Raw genomic sequence first — 16,649 nt, forward strand, 5'->3', positions numbered from 1 at the left:
TTTATAACCTGATCTGTGACAGGTTTCTACACTGTCACACGAGAAATGTGGAGTGATCACATTGACACACAAGAGTGGTGGGGATGCGCTATCACAACAACTATTCTGGAGAGATGTGAGGTTAATCTTGGTGGGTGTGAATGTGGCTTCAGTTCATAGAGTGGGTGTGGTGCATGTGACAAATTCATCTCTGGCTGGAGACATCAGGTACACCGTCTTCTCCCAGGCCAGGAACCATTAGGAACAGGGTGAGACTGAGTCTATCAATGTGGCGGCACTAAGTGTCTAAATGATCACAGGACTATGGACTCTCCTCTGTATAGTCTCGAACTCAACATGCACTTTAGCTGAAGGAAGAATCTCGAAGCTCAACCTATTACTAATATATTTTGGTCAGTCTGAGATTGTCAACTCTACTTTACAATGACTGTGATGTGGTAATGGGTCCATCGAGTCCAGAGCAGATTTCAGTTGTGGAGCAGCGTGAACAGGTAGGTCCTTGCTGTCAATGGGCTTAGGCTGAAGTGGGTGTGTTGATCAATACTGTTTACCTCGGTTAACAGACTCTGGGTGTTCTCCCTAATGCAGCAGATTGTGGTAACCTAACAGCTGCCTCGTACTGCAATTCTGCAAAGTGGTACAGACTGGTTGTGCAACATATCTTCCACAAGGAAAAAAGGTATGTCTATCGTTCACTTTAATGTAGTCTCTCTGTACCAGAAGGGCTGTAGGGAAATGTTCATTTCCTGTTGTACAGAGGGACAATAGTACAAGTAATGTCAAATTTCCAGAGTAAACATCAACAGCTGCAGTGTCCTGAGTTACAGCAAGCTCTGCGTTTTGATGGGAGTCACTTCTTTGTTCTGCAGGAGCTCAGACTCTCCTGGGACCATCCCCCAGACAAGCCTCTTTCCCAGTATTCCACCTTTCATTCTCCACCTGACAGTGAAAGTAAATGAGCCACAGTGATTCGTTGCTACCTGTTGTTCCATCAGCCCTTCCAGCTGGACTGGCTGTCAGCTGCCATGTCACCTGGGACCGTCTCTCCTTGCTCCCTGTCTGAGATGGTAACATGTCCACCCTTTCACACTCATAACTGCAAAATTTGTGAAACTAGATCTTGGAACTTACCCTACACCCCACTTGCCCAGCCACGCAGTCTAGTGTGCTGCTGCTTTCTGAAACTGGAAATGATCAGTCTGGAAAGACTAGATCTCTCCGTAAATGAGGGACTGTGGTCCCTTCTAGGTAGACGTTTTTTACCGAACAATGCCTCCCTAGTTAAAATCTTCTTTTTTCAGACAAGATAGTTTGAATCGCTGACTGGCTCCTCTCAGGATATGCAGAGCAGAGGCTTGCTCTTCCAGCCTGTAGGTCAAATTGATTTGGCCAGACTGGCAAACAGGTGCACTCCACACTAAAATCAGCAGGAATTTCAGGGCTCTGATAGAGAAGTTTCCCACATTCTAATAATCAGGATATCAGTTGGCATAGTTTGCTAATTTTAGTGAAGGCGTAAGAACATTACAGTTGCTGCAACGCGCCCTTCCTCGCTCACAGCATTCCATTTTCTGCTGCCACCTGAAGCAAGGTGAAAGGGTAAAGTATTGCTGCAGCAGTGTGGGGTTGTCAAATGATACTCACAGCTCCCTGTTCTCTAGTGAGCCACAATTTGAGGTCCTCCATCCTCTATCCTCAGTACTTCTTATTTCTGAAGTTGACCCAGAGAGTAACTGAAACAATCAGCACCAGGGTGAATTAAAGGATGTTAAGAAAGGAAATGAAATCAGCATCTAAAACCGCTGTGACCCCATAAATACATCTAAACTTTTATATTAACAGACCCTGTCTAGCTCAATTTGTGTATGATCGATTTATTTTATCAAAAATGAATGAAAAGAAATGAGCCAAAGGACTTGCCACTTTTCAATTCAATGAAAAGAATGTACAAGCCGTCATGGAACATTTGCAATTTGCCTTAAAAACAACGAAAAATGATAATATAAAGATTAAGAAGACATGAGAGCATGAAATACGCTGGTGCAAGGGGACTAAGTACCGAGAAAATAGGTTAATTTAGCAGACGACATTGGAGTTCCACCACCAATTACACCATCAAAACTTTCTTCTCATGGTACCTTGATGTAGTGTGATGGGACATGACATAATGTTGATGGCCTGTGTGAATTCCACCCTTTGAACCTCATTGTGGAATGTTTTGATATCATCTGACATGATGTGATGGAAAGTGTAAATTGGCTTTAATTTCACTTGTTGGCTTCTCGAAAGTCATGTAAGTAGCTTTTCCAACTTCAGCATGTGGAAAAGCTTGTTTGAATGAAAGGGTAATGGTTGGGGAGAAGGGGAGGACTATGTACAACAATTGATACTTGTGGAAACCTGGATTAAGGCTTTGATCTCAACATTTCTATTTTTGTCAAGGTTCTCATAGGTGATGTTTGCTTCAAATATAATGTTTGATTTACTTTTTAACAACCAAACTTTTGACTGCTATACAAAACAATTATCGTTCAGTTATTACACCAATGAGAACACTATTTTATTTTCATGGGACTTCGATCAAGTCAAGAGTACCTTTAAATCTCTGAAGGTGTAAACAGATTTTATATTTCCATGTTATTATAATATTTACACTCAATGACTAATCCAAATATTATCATTATACTGAAATTAAAAATGTTTACAATATTGTCTGTGCTGCAGTAACATGCACCTAAGCAAGTCCACACTCTCAGTTACAATACTTTTGGAATATGATGCATCACTTCAGGTGATGTTGTATTACTTTATTATAAATAAGTGATTAGAAGAAATTGCTTATGGCTAGTATGATATTTTTAAATCTGACTAAATCTGAAACTTTTTTTAAAAAAAGAAAATGCTACAGAACTGTTGAGATAAAAGCTTTACATTCTAATCTACCTAATGCTTGCAGAATGCAGTAAGCCTAGACCCTCTGCAGATATAATAAAGAAGTTTCCAGTTGCAGGTATCTCAGTGTTACTTGTAACTGAAGGAGGTCTGCACATGTTCAGTATTTATTTACAACACTGGTTTGTTAAATATTCAGTATATTGAAGTAACATCATGTTATCAATAATACTGACAAAAATTGTCAGCTGACAACATGGTTTTACAAGGTTATGATGTCGAATGCCCAAGAGAAAGTGTGTGCTGCAAGGAAGAGAAAATAATGAAAAAGAGGAAATGGATCCGAGAATGGTTGTAAAAAATTAGCAGCTCATCACATTAATTTAATGACTGAAATTAGAATCACAGACCTGAATAATTTCATGACATACATTGTGATGAGTAGTGCATCATTGACAAGTTGTTAATGTTGATAACAAATAATACAGAGATTCAAAACACGTTAATGAGAGGGGCAGTCCCAACTGATTAGAGATTAGAAGTTACTTTGAGATTCCTGGCTACAGCAGACTGTTCAAGTGATCTAAGTTTATATCTGTAATATCAGCAAACACAATTAGTTATATTCTACAGAAGTCTGTGAAGCAATTACATCTAACTAACATGGATATGTTCAGACAATTAATGTTTGTGGCAATTTTGTGAAACTGAAATTCATTTCGACCTCTTACTTTTCATTGCAGATGTAAAATGCATTTTTCGAAGCAGAAGCGTTTTTCCAAACTGCTATGTAATTCACCAACCTGTATTATATTTTCAAATTAATAATTTCAGCAGTGTGGTTCTAGGATACTCTGTTGACATCCTAAAATGTTATTTACGAAGATTGTCCTTGTATAGGCCTGTTAAAACTGTTTTGTGTCAAAAGCCTACTAAAACTTGAACATGTAGTATAATAAACACAACTGTGAATTGAAAACATAAACAGTGCACAATAACGTTATGTGGCTGGTTCATGAAGCTCCGTAAACATTTGAATGGAGAGTGTTGTTAAACCACCCATACTTGATCTCAAATGTTCAGTATGTACTGGAAATATTGAGAATACTTATACAGACATCACCTTGCTTGTAAATCCTTCTAGTATTGGCAATAAGTCAATATGTGCTGCCAGGCAGGCAGTATATCGACGATTTGACAATATTATTGAATGCATGAGGACCCCTTAACATGAACAGCCATGTCATCTCATATACAGATAAATCACCTGATTTGTTTCATGAATAACACATTTGATGTTGACAAGATTTGTAATTTGTTGATGTAGAAGTAACGAATGCAGCTTGGAAATACAACCTAATGAATCTCATCTTCAATATGACTGCCGTTTTGGTTTACAGCTTCTTCAAGTCGCAGGCGTGCATTGATGATGACTCTCCAACACAAATCTTCTGGAATGGCGTGCCATAATTCCACAATGATGGCCCTAAGTTGCACTGCATTTTCGGTTTTTCTGTGGTACGCATACTCTTTAAGGAACCTGCAAACAAAGAAGCCACATGGGTTAATGTCTGGGCTATGGAGTGGCGACATTCCTCCTCCAGCATAACGTTCTGGAAATCTTTTTGACAATACCCTGAGGCCAAGTCTTTCATGCAGTGAATAAAGTACAATGTTGGCAGTATGGTGATGTGATCCATCCTGCATGCACTATTGTGTCTGCAATAGAAGACATGAATCCATAAGTTGAGGAAAGAACTCGTTTCGCAGCATGTGTTCACTGGTTACTATAGTATCAAAGAAGAACGGACTGATGATTCCATGATTCCATGGCTTGACATCGTGATCCACCCCCCCCCCCCCCCACCCCTCCCCAGGTGTCTTTCGTGTGCATTATTCGAGGAGATTCACGTTCCGTTTGTTCACAACTCTGTTCACATGAAAATAAGGTTTGTCCGAAAACCATGTGTGGTGTAGCACTGCCTCTTGGTCTTGCTCGATTGCCCATCTTGCAAACTGCAGTCTCTGCTCCTTACCTCTCACAGTAAGCTTATGTTCCACAGTCATCTTTTGTGGATACAAGCGAAGGTCGAATTGAACCATTGTTTGTTGGCGTGAAATTCCCAACTCAGCACTGGCTCTTCTTGTTGATTTGTCGGACTATGGCTAAAGCCACTCGAACTGCTTCAATGTTCTGCGGCAAATGTACGGTAGTTCATGTGGCCGCTGACACTCCAAAACAGATCCAGTACCTTCGAATTTTTTATGTAATCTGCATATTGTATGTGGGCTGGGAGCCCACAGTGCGCCAAAAAGAGCACGAATCCTTCTCTGTGTCAATGTAACACTGTTCGTTGTCGCGAACAGTAACACAAACTTTGTCTTTTATGCAACAGTCAACTGTCCTTTGTCCGCCATCGCGGAAAACTGAAATGGCGGGCTCACAACGAAAGCGATGAACTCGCAACGACATCTGGCGTAATTTCCATGAAGTGCACGAAGTTGAGCGCACAATTTGAAAACTTTTGCCCCAGTAATATACATGTAGGATCAAAATTCTATCGGTTGACTTATCGTGCCCCACCCTGTATATGCACCTGACTAGCTCAGAAGAAATTCATTAAATTATTTTACTCATTCGAATGCGTATTGAAGAACACTTCGTCCTTTTTCAACAATGCTTTTTTTAAAGTGTTTGATATTCTCAAATTATTTCTACGGGAAATCTAATTGTATAAACAGTATTTAAGGGTGTATTTTTTTCTGTTAACCTTTTTTACGAATTTACACCTACACGTCTTATTTCAATTGACTCTCTACTGTATACGCTGCCAGTAGAAAATACGTTTATACTGTGGCTGCAAAATATATCAAACAAGTTTTGAATAACTTGGAAAAAAGTTTCATTTTAGAGTATATTAATGTGCTCCTTATCAAATACTATTGTATTTTAATTAGTTTCACACATCAACTTTATAAAAATTATGTGCCCCCTATGTTTTGCCATCTTTGACGGAAGAACTTTGCCTTCAAACTAGTCAAAGATATCTTTGAACAGCGATTGGGCCGAAAGCTTTGTGATCGGCAAGCCGATCCTGTTGGTAGATATACTTTGTAATTTGTGTTTTGCAACAAAAGTACATGATCTTTATAGCCTCTGCCTCTTCTTTCACGCTATTAGTGTACTAAACTGTTGTATAGGAGATACTTTCTTTTTGGGGAAGAATACTTTTTTGTAGATAAATTTAGTGTAATGAAATAGCGCACTGTATCTCACGTTTCGGTTATTTTGTGTAAATTGTATGTTTGTTGGGGTTGCTGAAACAGTAACATTTTATGTATTCAAAGCAAAAAGAAAATCGTCGTAAGTGCTAAAGAGTTGAGTGACTTTGTAATGATTTTTTTAAAAATTCTCTCTAGGTTCGGTAACCCTGTTGTCATTTGCCTCGTATCTTTGTTCGTTTTGCTTCAATTCACCTGGTAACTAAGTTGCGTGCTCTGACTTTGAGACATCAGTTCTTCGTTATCAGAGTAAGCCCGTGAGAAAATCGAAGGAGTAGGTGTATTAATAAAATTTCTCCAAAATGGCGGATAATGTGTAATCCTTGTGGTATTGAACTGTTGCTGATAGATGCTTGCACCCCTGGATTCTGCTTTGTTTTATTTATTTTTCGGGTTTTTGTTTCTTTTTAGCATCTTTATAACTCGTATTGCAGTAAAGATTAGTAATATTTATACAAAGTCTCATTCTTTAAAATCATATATTTCCTTTCAGACTGATGTCAGGGGCAGGATCTAGTGGAACAGGGCGGGGCCGTGGCACAGCCTCATTGACTGACAATAAGACTGATAATAAAGATACTAAGCCAAATCCAAAGATGTCGAAAGCGCTTAGTACTTCTGCAAAAAGGTAAGTGATGTAAGGATGCTTGTGTGGGATAGAGGGACTGTAGGTAGCAGCAAGAGTGCCTGTAATTTATGTGACTCCAAGAACTTTTATTTCGTTTAGGTTCTCTTGCTAGGCTGTGGCATGTGTGTTCTAGTTTAAGGAAACTCGTTAATATGAAGTGTAACTTAAACCACAGATTTATATTGATGAGCCATTGTGATCATATGCCAAGTTCTCTTTACATAGTTTCGAAGCCTAAGTCTTCCCCAGTGTTTTGCAGAATAGTACTATGTATTCCATGTGCAATCTCATTCCGTGGGCAAAGCAAGGAATGATTGAAACTAACCGTTAAGTATAAAGGTTTTTAGTATGTTAGCTTGCCATTCTGAAACAATGAAGAAAAGTCATCTTAATTTTCGCCGAAGCTGCTAATTATATATTGGCTGATTAATTTTGAACTTTGCCAATTTTCAAAAGCCATGTATTTTATATTTAGGATATGTTTGTTGTTAACAGTTCTATTTATGTCATCACATTTACAAGTATCTCGGAGCCCCATTAACAGAATGATGTAGTCTGTGTGACAGCAATATGTTATATACATTGGAGAATTTGTCCTAGTTGGATTACAGTGTGTCTGGTTTTTTTTCCAGGTGTTACTGTAACTTTTTACAGATGTTGATGCAAAGAGTGTTATAAAATTCTTTGTATCAATAAGTGTCAAGGTTATAAAATGCAAAAAAAAAGTGAGCACAGTACTCTGTGTAATGCAGTAAGAAAAAATTTCTCCATTGTACATGAAATATCATCAGGTGGATTGTATCATGCTGAATAATAAAGATTTGAAACACATTTAAGTGTGATGATATAAACAGAACTGTTTGCAACAAACATATTGTAAATAAAACGTATGTGGTTTCAGAAAATGGGCAAAGCCCAAAACTACTTGCAGCCAATAAATAATTGGCAACTTTGGTGACAACATTTAAAAATTTATTTTCTTCACAACCAGTAAGTTGTTTAGAATGAGAGTTGCAGTGACAAGATATTTGGGAAGTAATTACAAATCTCATATGAGTAGGCCCTAAAGATTTTACTGGTGGCCAAGAGACAAAAGACAACTAAGTATTGTTCAGTATTTGAGATTATTTAAAAGTAGACTGAGTATCATTTACCAAGTAATCAGTATTGCTAATCCCACAGATTTCTGTTTTTCATATTGAGCAGTGTTGCAGCCAAACATTTAAGAGAAGTTGCATAATCTAATTTCCTATTGCTGTTCATATTCTGGACTTTCACAATCAGGCATTGCAGCATAGTTTAATATTTGAGAAGAGCCTTACTGAATAGTTTGTCAGAATAGATTCAGTGATGATAATATGGCCTGGATAGATGGCTACTCGGTGAATAGAGGACGCAATCAGTGGCAGACAGGCTCGTTGTGATCAGATCACTAGATACTACCAGCTATTGAATGGTTTCCTTCATGAGACTGGGGGGAAAAGACATGTGCACATGCCCACTGTTGTCTCTAGTTGCTAAGCCCCAACAATAGTGTGTTTTAAGTGGTTTCTAATTCTTGTTCACTGTTTCAGGATTCAGAAAGAATTAGCGGAAATCACACTGGATCCACCACCGAACTGCAGGTATTAACATGCACCTAAGAAGTCAAGTTTCGTGTTGTTTTGCTTGCTTTACAAAACTTTATTTTTCCAGTGCTGGTCCAAAAGGTGATAATTTGTATGAATGGGTGTCAACCATATTGGGGCCACCAGGATCAGTCTACGAAGGGGGCGTATTTTTTCTGGATATTCATTTTTCTCCAGAATACCCATTCAAACCTCCAAAGGTTTGTAGAACATGTTCAATAATCCTATGCCTATCAAAACTCAAATGAATTGGTACATAGTTGATCTTGTGTTTAGATTGTTGAAGTTAAAATGTCATCAGTGTGGCAAGGTTCAACTGCCATAAAGCAGACAGAAATTCTAAAGTTTGAAGTCTAGTTGGAATTATTGTGCTTTTTGCCAGAGCAAAAGTCTTTAATGGGATAGTACAACGAGGTGTTGCTTGTGGTGACACTTCGATGTAGATTAGGCTGAAAAGTGACAGCTTAGTTGTTAGTTGGTAGTCAATGTGGTTACAGAATAAAGGTCATGCTAATAGGTTAATCTGCAGCATTGATAAAAGTTGATGATAATGGATTTGTTACTTAGCAGTTAGGTATATTAACAATTCCTACAGGAAAATGGAGCTATAATGCAGTTGAGATAGATATTTGGGGCGGAGTGTGCCCCATGGATTGTGTTTAGTGGAATACTTTTCCACACATGACTGTAGCCTCAGGTGTTCATGGGATTTTGAGAAGATAGATGAGTAACTTGAAACAATGAAGTGTTTGTCTCCTGATTAATCATGGTTTGATTTCCATCAGATATAAATAAGCTTAAGTGGAAGGCACACAACATAAAATTGCATATAGGTTGCAGGGGTTTGGAATGTTAGATATTAGATACATACTGGTTATTAGTAAGCAACAGAGGATAGTGTTTTGGAGGGTGCTGATACTCTCTTTGAATAACATAATGTACAGGGTGCAATCGGAAAGTAGTAGAGCTGATTTTATTACACATATTGGCGCGCCTTCTGTAAAAGTGTTCGAAGTTGGACCCATGGGTTCCAGCACTCTTGAGTGTAATGTGTGTGCCAATCTGCAAACACCTTCTGTAGGTCACTGGCCAGAACGCTGTTGAGAGTCTTCGTTACAGCCACCTTGACATTGTTGATGAAGTCTAAATGTTGTCCCGTTTCAGGTGAGGGAAGAGTAAGAAGTTAGCAGAGTCATATTTCATCTATCGGCAGGGTGAAGCAATATGGCAACACTATACTGAGCGAGCCGCTACTGCATCGACCGTGCAATGTGGTATGGCACATCCTTGTGGTGGAACTTCTAGGAATAGGTGATGCCTGTTCACATGCAGCTGACTCATTTTCACAGCCTCTTGAGCACTTCCATGTAAAACTGTGCATTCTCCAATTGCGTAGTGGGTACAAACCCCTTTTAGAAGATGCCTCAATACAAGGAGACATGTTCGTGTGGTGTTCCGAACTTTATTCGTCTCCAGGTAATACTGGAAATACCTGGTTTTGTCTCTGGTAACCACATTGTTGAGAATATGTGGGTTTTCTTGAACACACTTCAGAATTTTCATTGAAGTTTGCACACGATTCACTTTTTGTTCACCAGTCAAGAACCTTGACACAAATTTTCGTCATCTCCATATCGTGTAATGATAGTTTAAATATTTCTGTAAGAAAGTCTTAATGCATAGTAATCATATGAATTGATAATCACTGATCAGATTCCAAAAGTTGAGAAAGTGTGTTCACCCTCCACTGCCCCACATGTGGCTGTGGTGAGTCTTTTTCTATTCGTGGATGTCCCCACCCAGCCTCCACCATCAACCTTCCCCAAAATGCTGGCTTGCTGTGCTTCATCCTGACCAAAACCTAGACTTGTGCGTTACTCACCAATTGTGGAAAAACTATTCTCGTGTAACATACTACATAACATAATTAGTATCTAATGGAGATCTCACTGAAATCAGTGAAGCTGTCTTAGTAGTAATATACACCCATTAGAAGGTAAATGCTGTATGTAATTTGGTAAAAATTTCTCACTTGAATTTACCACATCAGAAGTGATAAAACATTTGTAAAAAAAAAAGTGAAATACTGCTGTAAATGGGACCAGTGGCGTATTTCTGTGTCTTGTGCAGCAATGTTGTCAGCTCTTCCCATTAGGTATTATAGGAATAAAGTGGAGTGTGTCATCTGTTGCTCCTTAACTGCATATGCAAGAGCAGAGCGTGCAGGAACGTGCATGGATGTAAGGCACTAAGAAAACTCAAATTCTTGCGTGAATTTACCACAATATCGGAAGTGGTAACACGTTCCTAAAGAGAGTCAAATATTGCTGTAAATGAGGATTTAAATTTTAATTCCTTGTTGTGCGACTTGCGGCTATCTAAAGTGTGGTAGTATCTGCTACCATACAGACACTATTGTAATGTTAGTCACTCAAAGGGAAAAAAGTAAAATGTTTTTAAAACACAAGATTATAAGTTTAATTGCTAGTTTCAGAACTGTGCATTTATCTCCAGAACTAACAGCAATCTCCTAATTCCTTGTATATTTGAGAAGGACCAATGAAATACTTGTGACAGTGTAGTTTATTAATGTAATTCTTACTAATTTCACACATAATAATTTATGCCATGCTATAAGAGCACAGCCCAACCACAACGTTGTAATTCTTGACACATTAAGAAAAGTGGGAAATATTTGCCGCAAGAAAGGTTATTAAATAATAAGTGAACAGCTCACTGGCAGAAAATGAAAATGTTTAAATAGATGCTTATGTAAGCACAGCCTACTAGTTTTTAATATGTTTGGAATATTTGTTACAGTGAGTTTCATTAATGTAATTCTCTTCGTGCAGTAAGCAGTAATGTTCCACTATTGTCAACACAGTGTCATAATTCACAACATGGGGTAGGGGGGGAGACAGTGAAGTATTCATGAATAGTAATATTTTAAATGTAATGGTTGTCACGACAACCAGGTCTTTTAGTTTTTACATTTGTTGGCTTTGCCAAGTCACATCCATACTGCCACATCCCAGCCTAACCTAGGCCTCAGGGTAAGCTACAGATCAGTCTGTTATGAAAACAGGTTTGTTTATAGATGCATTATCTTTGCCAACTGGAAAGCAATCTTTCCCACTGGAATGAACAAACATTTTGTAGTAACTGACATAATCATGAAAAATAGTCAGTTATTTGTTGCAACCAATACTATTAATAGAACTGCTGTTTGTATAGTTAGAAATAAGTTACCACTGAAAAGAAAGAAAAGATGAAACTACAACAGATTTTATTCTCTTCAAGCATACACCAATCCAACAGCCCACAAAAATGTAAAAACAGGCCTGACTCTTTTCTTTCCTCCTCATATTCACAGAGGTCACTATTGAAAAATGTCTTCCACTGCTTTGCGCCGTGTAGGGACTATTTAATGGCACTCCGTGTGCCCTATGTGATATTTGTATGGGACCTAATTCTGTATCCTTGAAATTCAATTTGTGATCTACAGTAAGGTGCTGGAAACCTTTGGGTTTTAGACATTTGTATTGGAGAAACAGTTTGATGATACTATTATCCTGGGCAAAATATTCCCTTTAAGAATTTTCAGTGTAACAGCTTTTGGAAACCTAGGCACAATGCAAAAAAATATGTAAATAAATTGTATTTTCCTCTTTGGGTACCACCTAAAAAATTCTCTTAATGTTTGTTCTCCCTCCCTGACTACCACTTGACAAACGGAGATCCATTCATCTCGACAGTCTGCCCTTCGCCACCAAGTTTCTTGTTCTGTCTTGTGCGAACTTCCACTAGAACTTCTGTGCAAAATTATCCCCAATCGACAATAGTTTGCTTGGCTGAATCAAGTTCTTGGTATAAACTTTTGTTTACACTCGTAAACCCATAAATATGTGTTCTGCAGAAAGGTATTTTTCATATCTTTCATAAAACCATAAATTAATTAAGATAAAACACTTAATAAATTATAGACTTTTTCTGTCCTTTCAGATTATTTAATTTCACACAAACTTTCAACTCTTAAGTCATTTCACTCCCACATTTGATACATTTTCGTGTCTTGACAGTTAATCCACAAGACATGCACCAACAGATGACATCACATTGCAGATCCAAGTCAGTTAAATCATTCCACTTTATAGAATTCATTGCAGTAATCATACAAAATTTCTCACCGAAAACCAACGAACAGGACAGTGACTTAAATTTCGCCACTAGAAGTACATTGCCTCTTTTCTCACTCATTGGTTATGTGAAAGCATAATCCTGTTGGTTATGGGGAAACTGATGTGTTGTCAATCATTGTGCATGCTGCTGACACTGATCTAGACTTCAGCCATTAAGTTTTATATAACCAATCTGTGAAAATATATCTTATAACAAAGATTCTGTAACTTAGCAAACGAAAGCGTTCGTACGTTGATAGAAACAATAACAAACACAAATTTCAAACTTTAGCAACCCACGGTTGCTTCATCAGCAAAGATGGAAGGAGAGGAAAAGATGAAAGGATGTGGGTTTTAAGGGAGAGGATAAGGAGTCATTCCAATCCTGGGAGTGGAAAGACTAACTTTTCCGCCCCCCCCCCCCCCTGCACACACACACACACACACACACACACACACACACACACACACACACACACACACACACACACACACACACACGAATGTAAAGAGTTTGGGTAGAGATGTCAGTCGAGGCGGAAGTACAGAGACAAAGATGTTATTGAATGACAGGTGAGGTATGAACGGTGGCAACTTGAAATTAGCGAAGGTTGTGGCCCGGTGGGTAACGGGAAGAGAGGATATATTGAAGGGCAAGTTCCCATCTCTGAAGTTCTGATAGGTTGGTGTCAGTGGGAAGTATCCAGATAACCCGGACGGTGTAACACTGTGCCAAGATGTGCTGGCCGTGCACCAAGGCATGTCTAGCCACAGGGTGATCCTCATTACCAACAAACACTGTCTGCCTGTCTCTGTTCATGCCAATGGACAGTTTGTTGTTGGTCATTCCCACATAGAAAGCTTCACAGTGTTGGCAGGTCAGTTGGTAAATCATGTGGGTGCTGGCACACGTGGCTCTGTCTTTGACCTTGTACACCTTCTGGGTTACAGGACTGGAGTAGGTGGTGGTGGGAGGCTGCATGGGACAGGTTTTACACCGAGGGCGGTTACAAGGATAGGAGCCAGAGGGTAGGGAAGGTGGTTTTGGGGATTTCATAGGGATGAACTAACCTTCAACCTCTTAGTTCAACAACTTCTTTGCCTCTGTACTTCTGCCTCGACTGACATCTCTGCGCGAACTCTTTCCCTTTACAAATGTCTGCTTGTGTCTGTGTATCTGATGAAGGTGGTTTGGGGATTTCGTAGGGATGAACCAAGAGGTTACGAAGGTTAGGTGGACGGCGGAAAGACACTCTTGGTGGAGTGGGGAGGATTTCGTGAACGATGGATCTCATTTCGGGGCAGGATTGGAGGAAGTCGTATCCCTGCTAGAGAGCCACATTCAGAGTCTGATCCAGTCCCGGAAAGTATCCTGTCACCAATGGGGCACTTTTATGATTTTCCTATGGGAGGTTCTGGGTTTGGGGGGATGAGGAAGTGGCTCTGGTCATTTGCTTTGTACCAGGTCGGGAGGGTTTTATTGTTTCTATCAACGTTCCAACGCTTTCGTTTGGTAAGTTACAGAATCTTTGTTTTTAGATATATTTTTCCCACGTGGAATGTTTCTATTCATGGAAGGTTTCGCTATTACTAGTCTGTAGTGAATATCTAACACTCAAAGTTAATTTGCTTCACTTTCTACAATAACAAAACCTTCCATGAAAGAGCTCACAGCTGCTTCGATATTGGAACATTTTATGCTCGAGAGTTTCTTAACCCTATGGCAGTCATTCACCTCAGGGCACTTTGGTGCCATCCAACCAGGTGAATGCAATGCAGTTCAGCATGTTTCTGCTGTTGTATTGTTAGCATCAAAGTGCTTCTTACTGCATTTTGATTTTCTGTTTGAAATAACATCAATAAACAGTGTGAACACACACTAGTTTATGAAGTTTCATTTTTTCATGTAAAGATTTAGTTTCAGATATGCAGTTACATATTGAATTCTCATTTTTCAGTCTTCCAAAAGTTGTATGTGACATATTGTTCACTGTGAATTTAATGAGCCAGACATCTGAAGCCGCTTGAAACATTTGTGTCATTTGTGATGGAAGTGCTATCGTACAAATAAAGTCGGAAAAAGATTTTCATGTTTCAATGAAGATCCTCCTGGTATGTGATCTTCTACAATGTGGATGGGACGAACTGCAACGTTCAGAAGTTAGGTGTAGTAGTACAGCCATGCTCTAATTCAGAGCAACAAAAATAAAAGGGGGTAACTATTACTGACTTTTTGCCCAAACGTCAGCAGTTTGCCATTGAGCATTCCTCTGCAGTGTTGTTACTGGTGGCAAGTTACAGTGCCCACATGTTAAACTTCATAAAAAGAAAATGACAGCTGAGTTCCAAGAAGAGATGTCCTCAAGAAAAGGGCAGTGTGAATATACAATATTCTGTATCTTGTGGCACAAAAACGTTGTGTGCTACAAAGTCCTCTTTGGTGTCTTTTCCGTTGCAACTGGCCTTTTTGCCAACAACTGAGACACCTTTTGGTCGTAGACTAAGAAATCGATCAACAAAACTGCGTCAGATGTTGCCATTACAACATAACTTTGCTGATTTTACAAGGAAAACTATCAAGGAGTTTATATTTGGAAAGATCCCTCATTTGCTTGTACATTTGATCTTGCATCCTCAAATGTTTCTTTCTCTCTCCCATCAAACATCCATCGAGAAAATACATTTGCAGACAAAAGTGCACTTCAAACCTGGCTTGACATCTTAACTACAAATGCATATGTTTCTACAGGAATCGAATCAGTAGACTACCTGGGATGTTGTCAGTCTTAGATGAAGTTAAAGAACATACTGTTCGTGATTAGTTTATCTCTTATGTTTACTGTTATTTTCAATACACTTCACCATTAAAATACACACTGTACTAATACAATGAATGACAAGTCACTGTGATAACCTTGAGATGAAAGTGTAACTAAACAAAATGTTAATTATGTACTAACACAAGTGTGCCCCAAAATTGGCATGGATTAGTAAGTTATTACTCGTTTTTCACTACGAAACGCTCTGTGTTTGTGTTCTGTGCCGTACTCAAGTAGTGTGGAGATTCAGCAATGGGAGTAGACCCTCAGATAAGCCTAGTTAAGAAGTGATTCAGTACCACCACTTCATAAATAAAATTGTACGTTCACAAAAACCAAAAATGCCAGTAGAAGTAGAAAAAGACGTTATTATCAAGTTTGCAGTATCATAAGTTTGTCATCCTTGGTTACTGGATGTAGCAAGGTCTTAAGATTTAGGTATTGTTTTTCAATCTAATCTGATAAAAGCTCTGCCACTGAATAGCTGGAAATGAAAACAAACACAGAATTTACTTCACAGAGTGACCTCATTATCCCAGAACATCTTAATGCAAAAGAAGAATTTAAGTGCAATATCTGCATGGGTTGGTTTCCTTGGTCTCAAAACCATAAATTGATAACTCGCTCTCATGCCTTTAGTGAAAATTGCTCAGATTATTCAAAGGAAATGACAAGCAAATATCAAGTGAGTTAAGCAGGATGTTTGTGCATCAAGGAAGTAATTCTATGGTCGTGTAGTTAAAGAACATATTTGTTGTTGTAGCCAAGTTATTTTACCAGCAGGAAGAATTAATTTCACCAGCCGATATTTTCCTTGAGCAGACATGGAAGTCACTACAGCTTCAGTATGAAATACACTGCCATCAAGGGCCTGAAAACTAAAAGTAAATGTTAGTTATTTTTATTCCTGTTTCTGTAACTAGGTTTGGAGACCACAGTGTAGATACTAAGATGCTAAACATAATAAATCAATAACTGTAACAAGTATTTTTCTTTTTGTGTCTGTAGTGAACTGAAAACTGAAAAGCTAATATGCCAGACACAAATCTGAGTTTGAAGAGTCTCTAGTGGTTATACTGTAAACATTATGATAGGTGGCATTTCTTTTGATCGTTATAAACTGGGAGAAGTTTCTCTTAGGAATGTGGTCATTGACACTATTCCAAAAACAGAGGAAAACATGTGAAAAGCCAACACAGTCTTGATTGCAGAATACAATCAT

The 16,649-nt window shown here is 38.6% G+C and overlaps 1 protein-coding gene across 6 annotated transcripts in view; it reads left to right on the forward strand.

Moving 5' to 3' along the window:
- Positions 1–5,911: 5,911 nt before the first annotated feature.
- LOC126271367 (ubiquitin-conjugating enzyme E2-24 kDa) overlaps positions 5,912–16,649 on the forward strand; it is a 44,784-nt gene continuing 34,046 nt past the window's right edge. Inside the window, exons 1-4 of one of the 6 annotated variants that reach the window (XM_049974150.1) lie at positions 5,912–5,993; positions 6,668–6,802; positions 8,377–8,427; positions 8,498–8,630. In XM_049974150.1, coding sequence (XP_049830107.1) covers positions 6,672–6,802; positions 8,377–8,427; positions 8,498–8,630 — 315 coding nt within the window. In that variant the 5' untranslated portion in view covers positions 5,912–5,993; positions 6,668–6,671. Of the gene's footprint in view, positions 6,271–6,667; positions 6,803–8,376; positions 8,428–8,497; positions 8,631–16,649 lie in introns of all 6 variants that reach the window. The other 5 variants (XM_049974147.1, XM_049974148.1, XM_049974149.1 and 2 more) reach the window with 5 other exon arrangements.

The sequence above is a fragment of the Schistocerca gregaria genome, chromosome 1 (genome assembly GCF_023897955.1).
Source record: "Schistocerca gregaria isolate iqSchGreg1 chromosome 1, iqSchGreg1.2, whole genome shotgun sequence".
Classification (NCBI taxonomy): domain Eukaryota; kingdom Metazoa; phylum Arthropoda; class Insecta; order Orthoptera; family Acrididae; genus Schistocerca; species Schistocerca gregaria.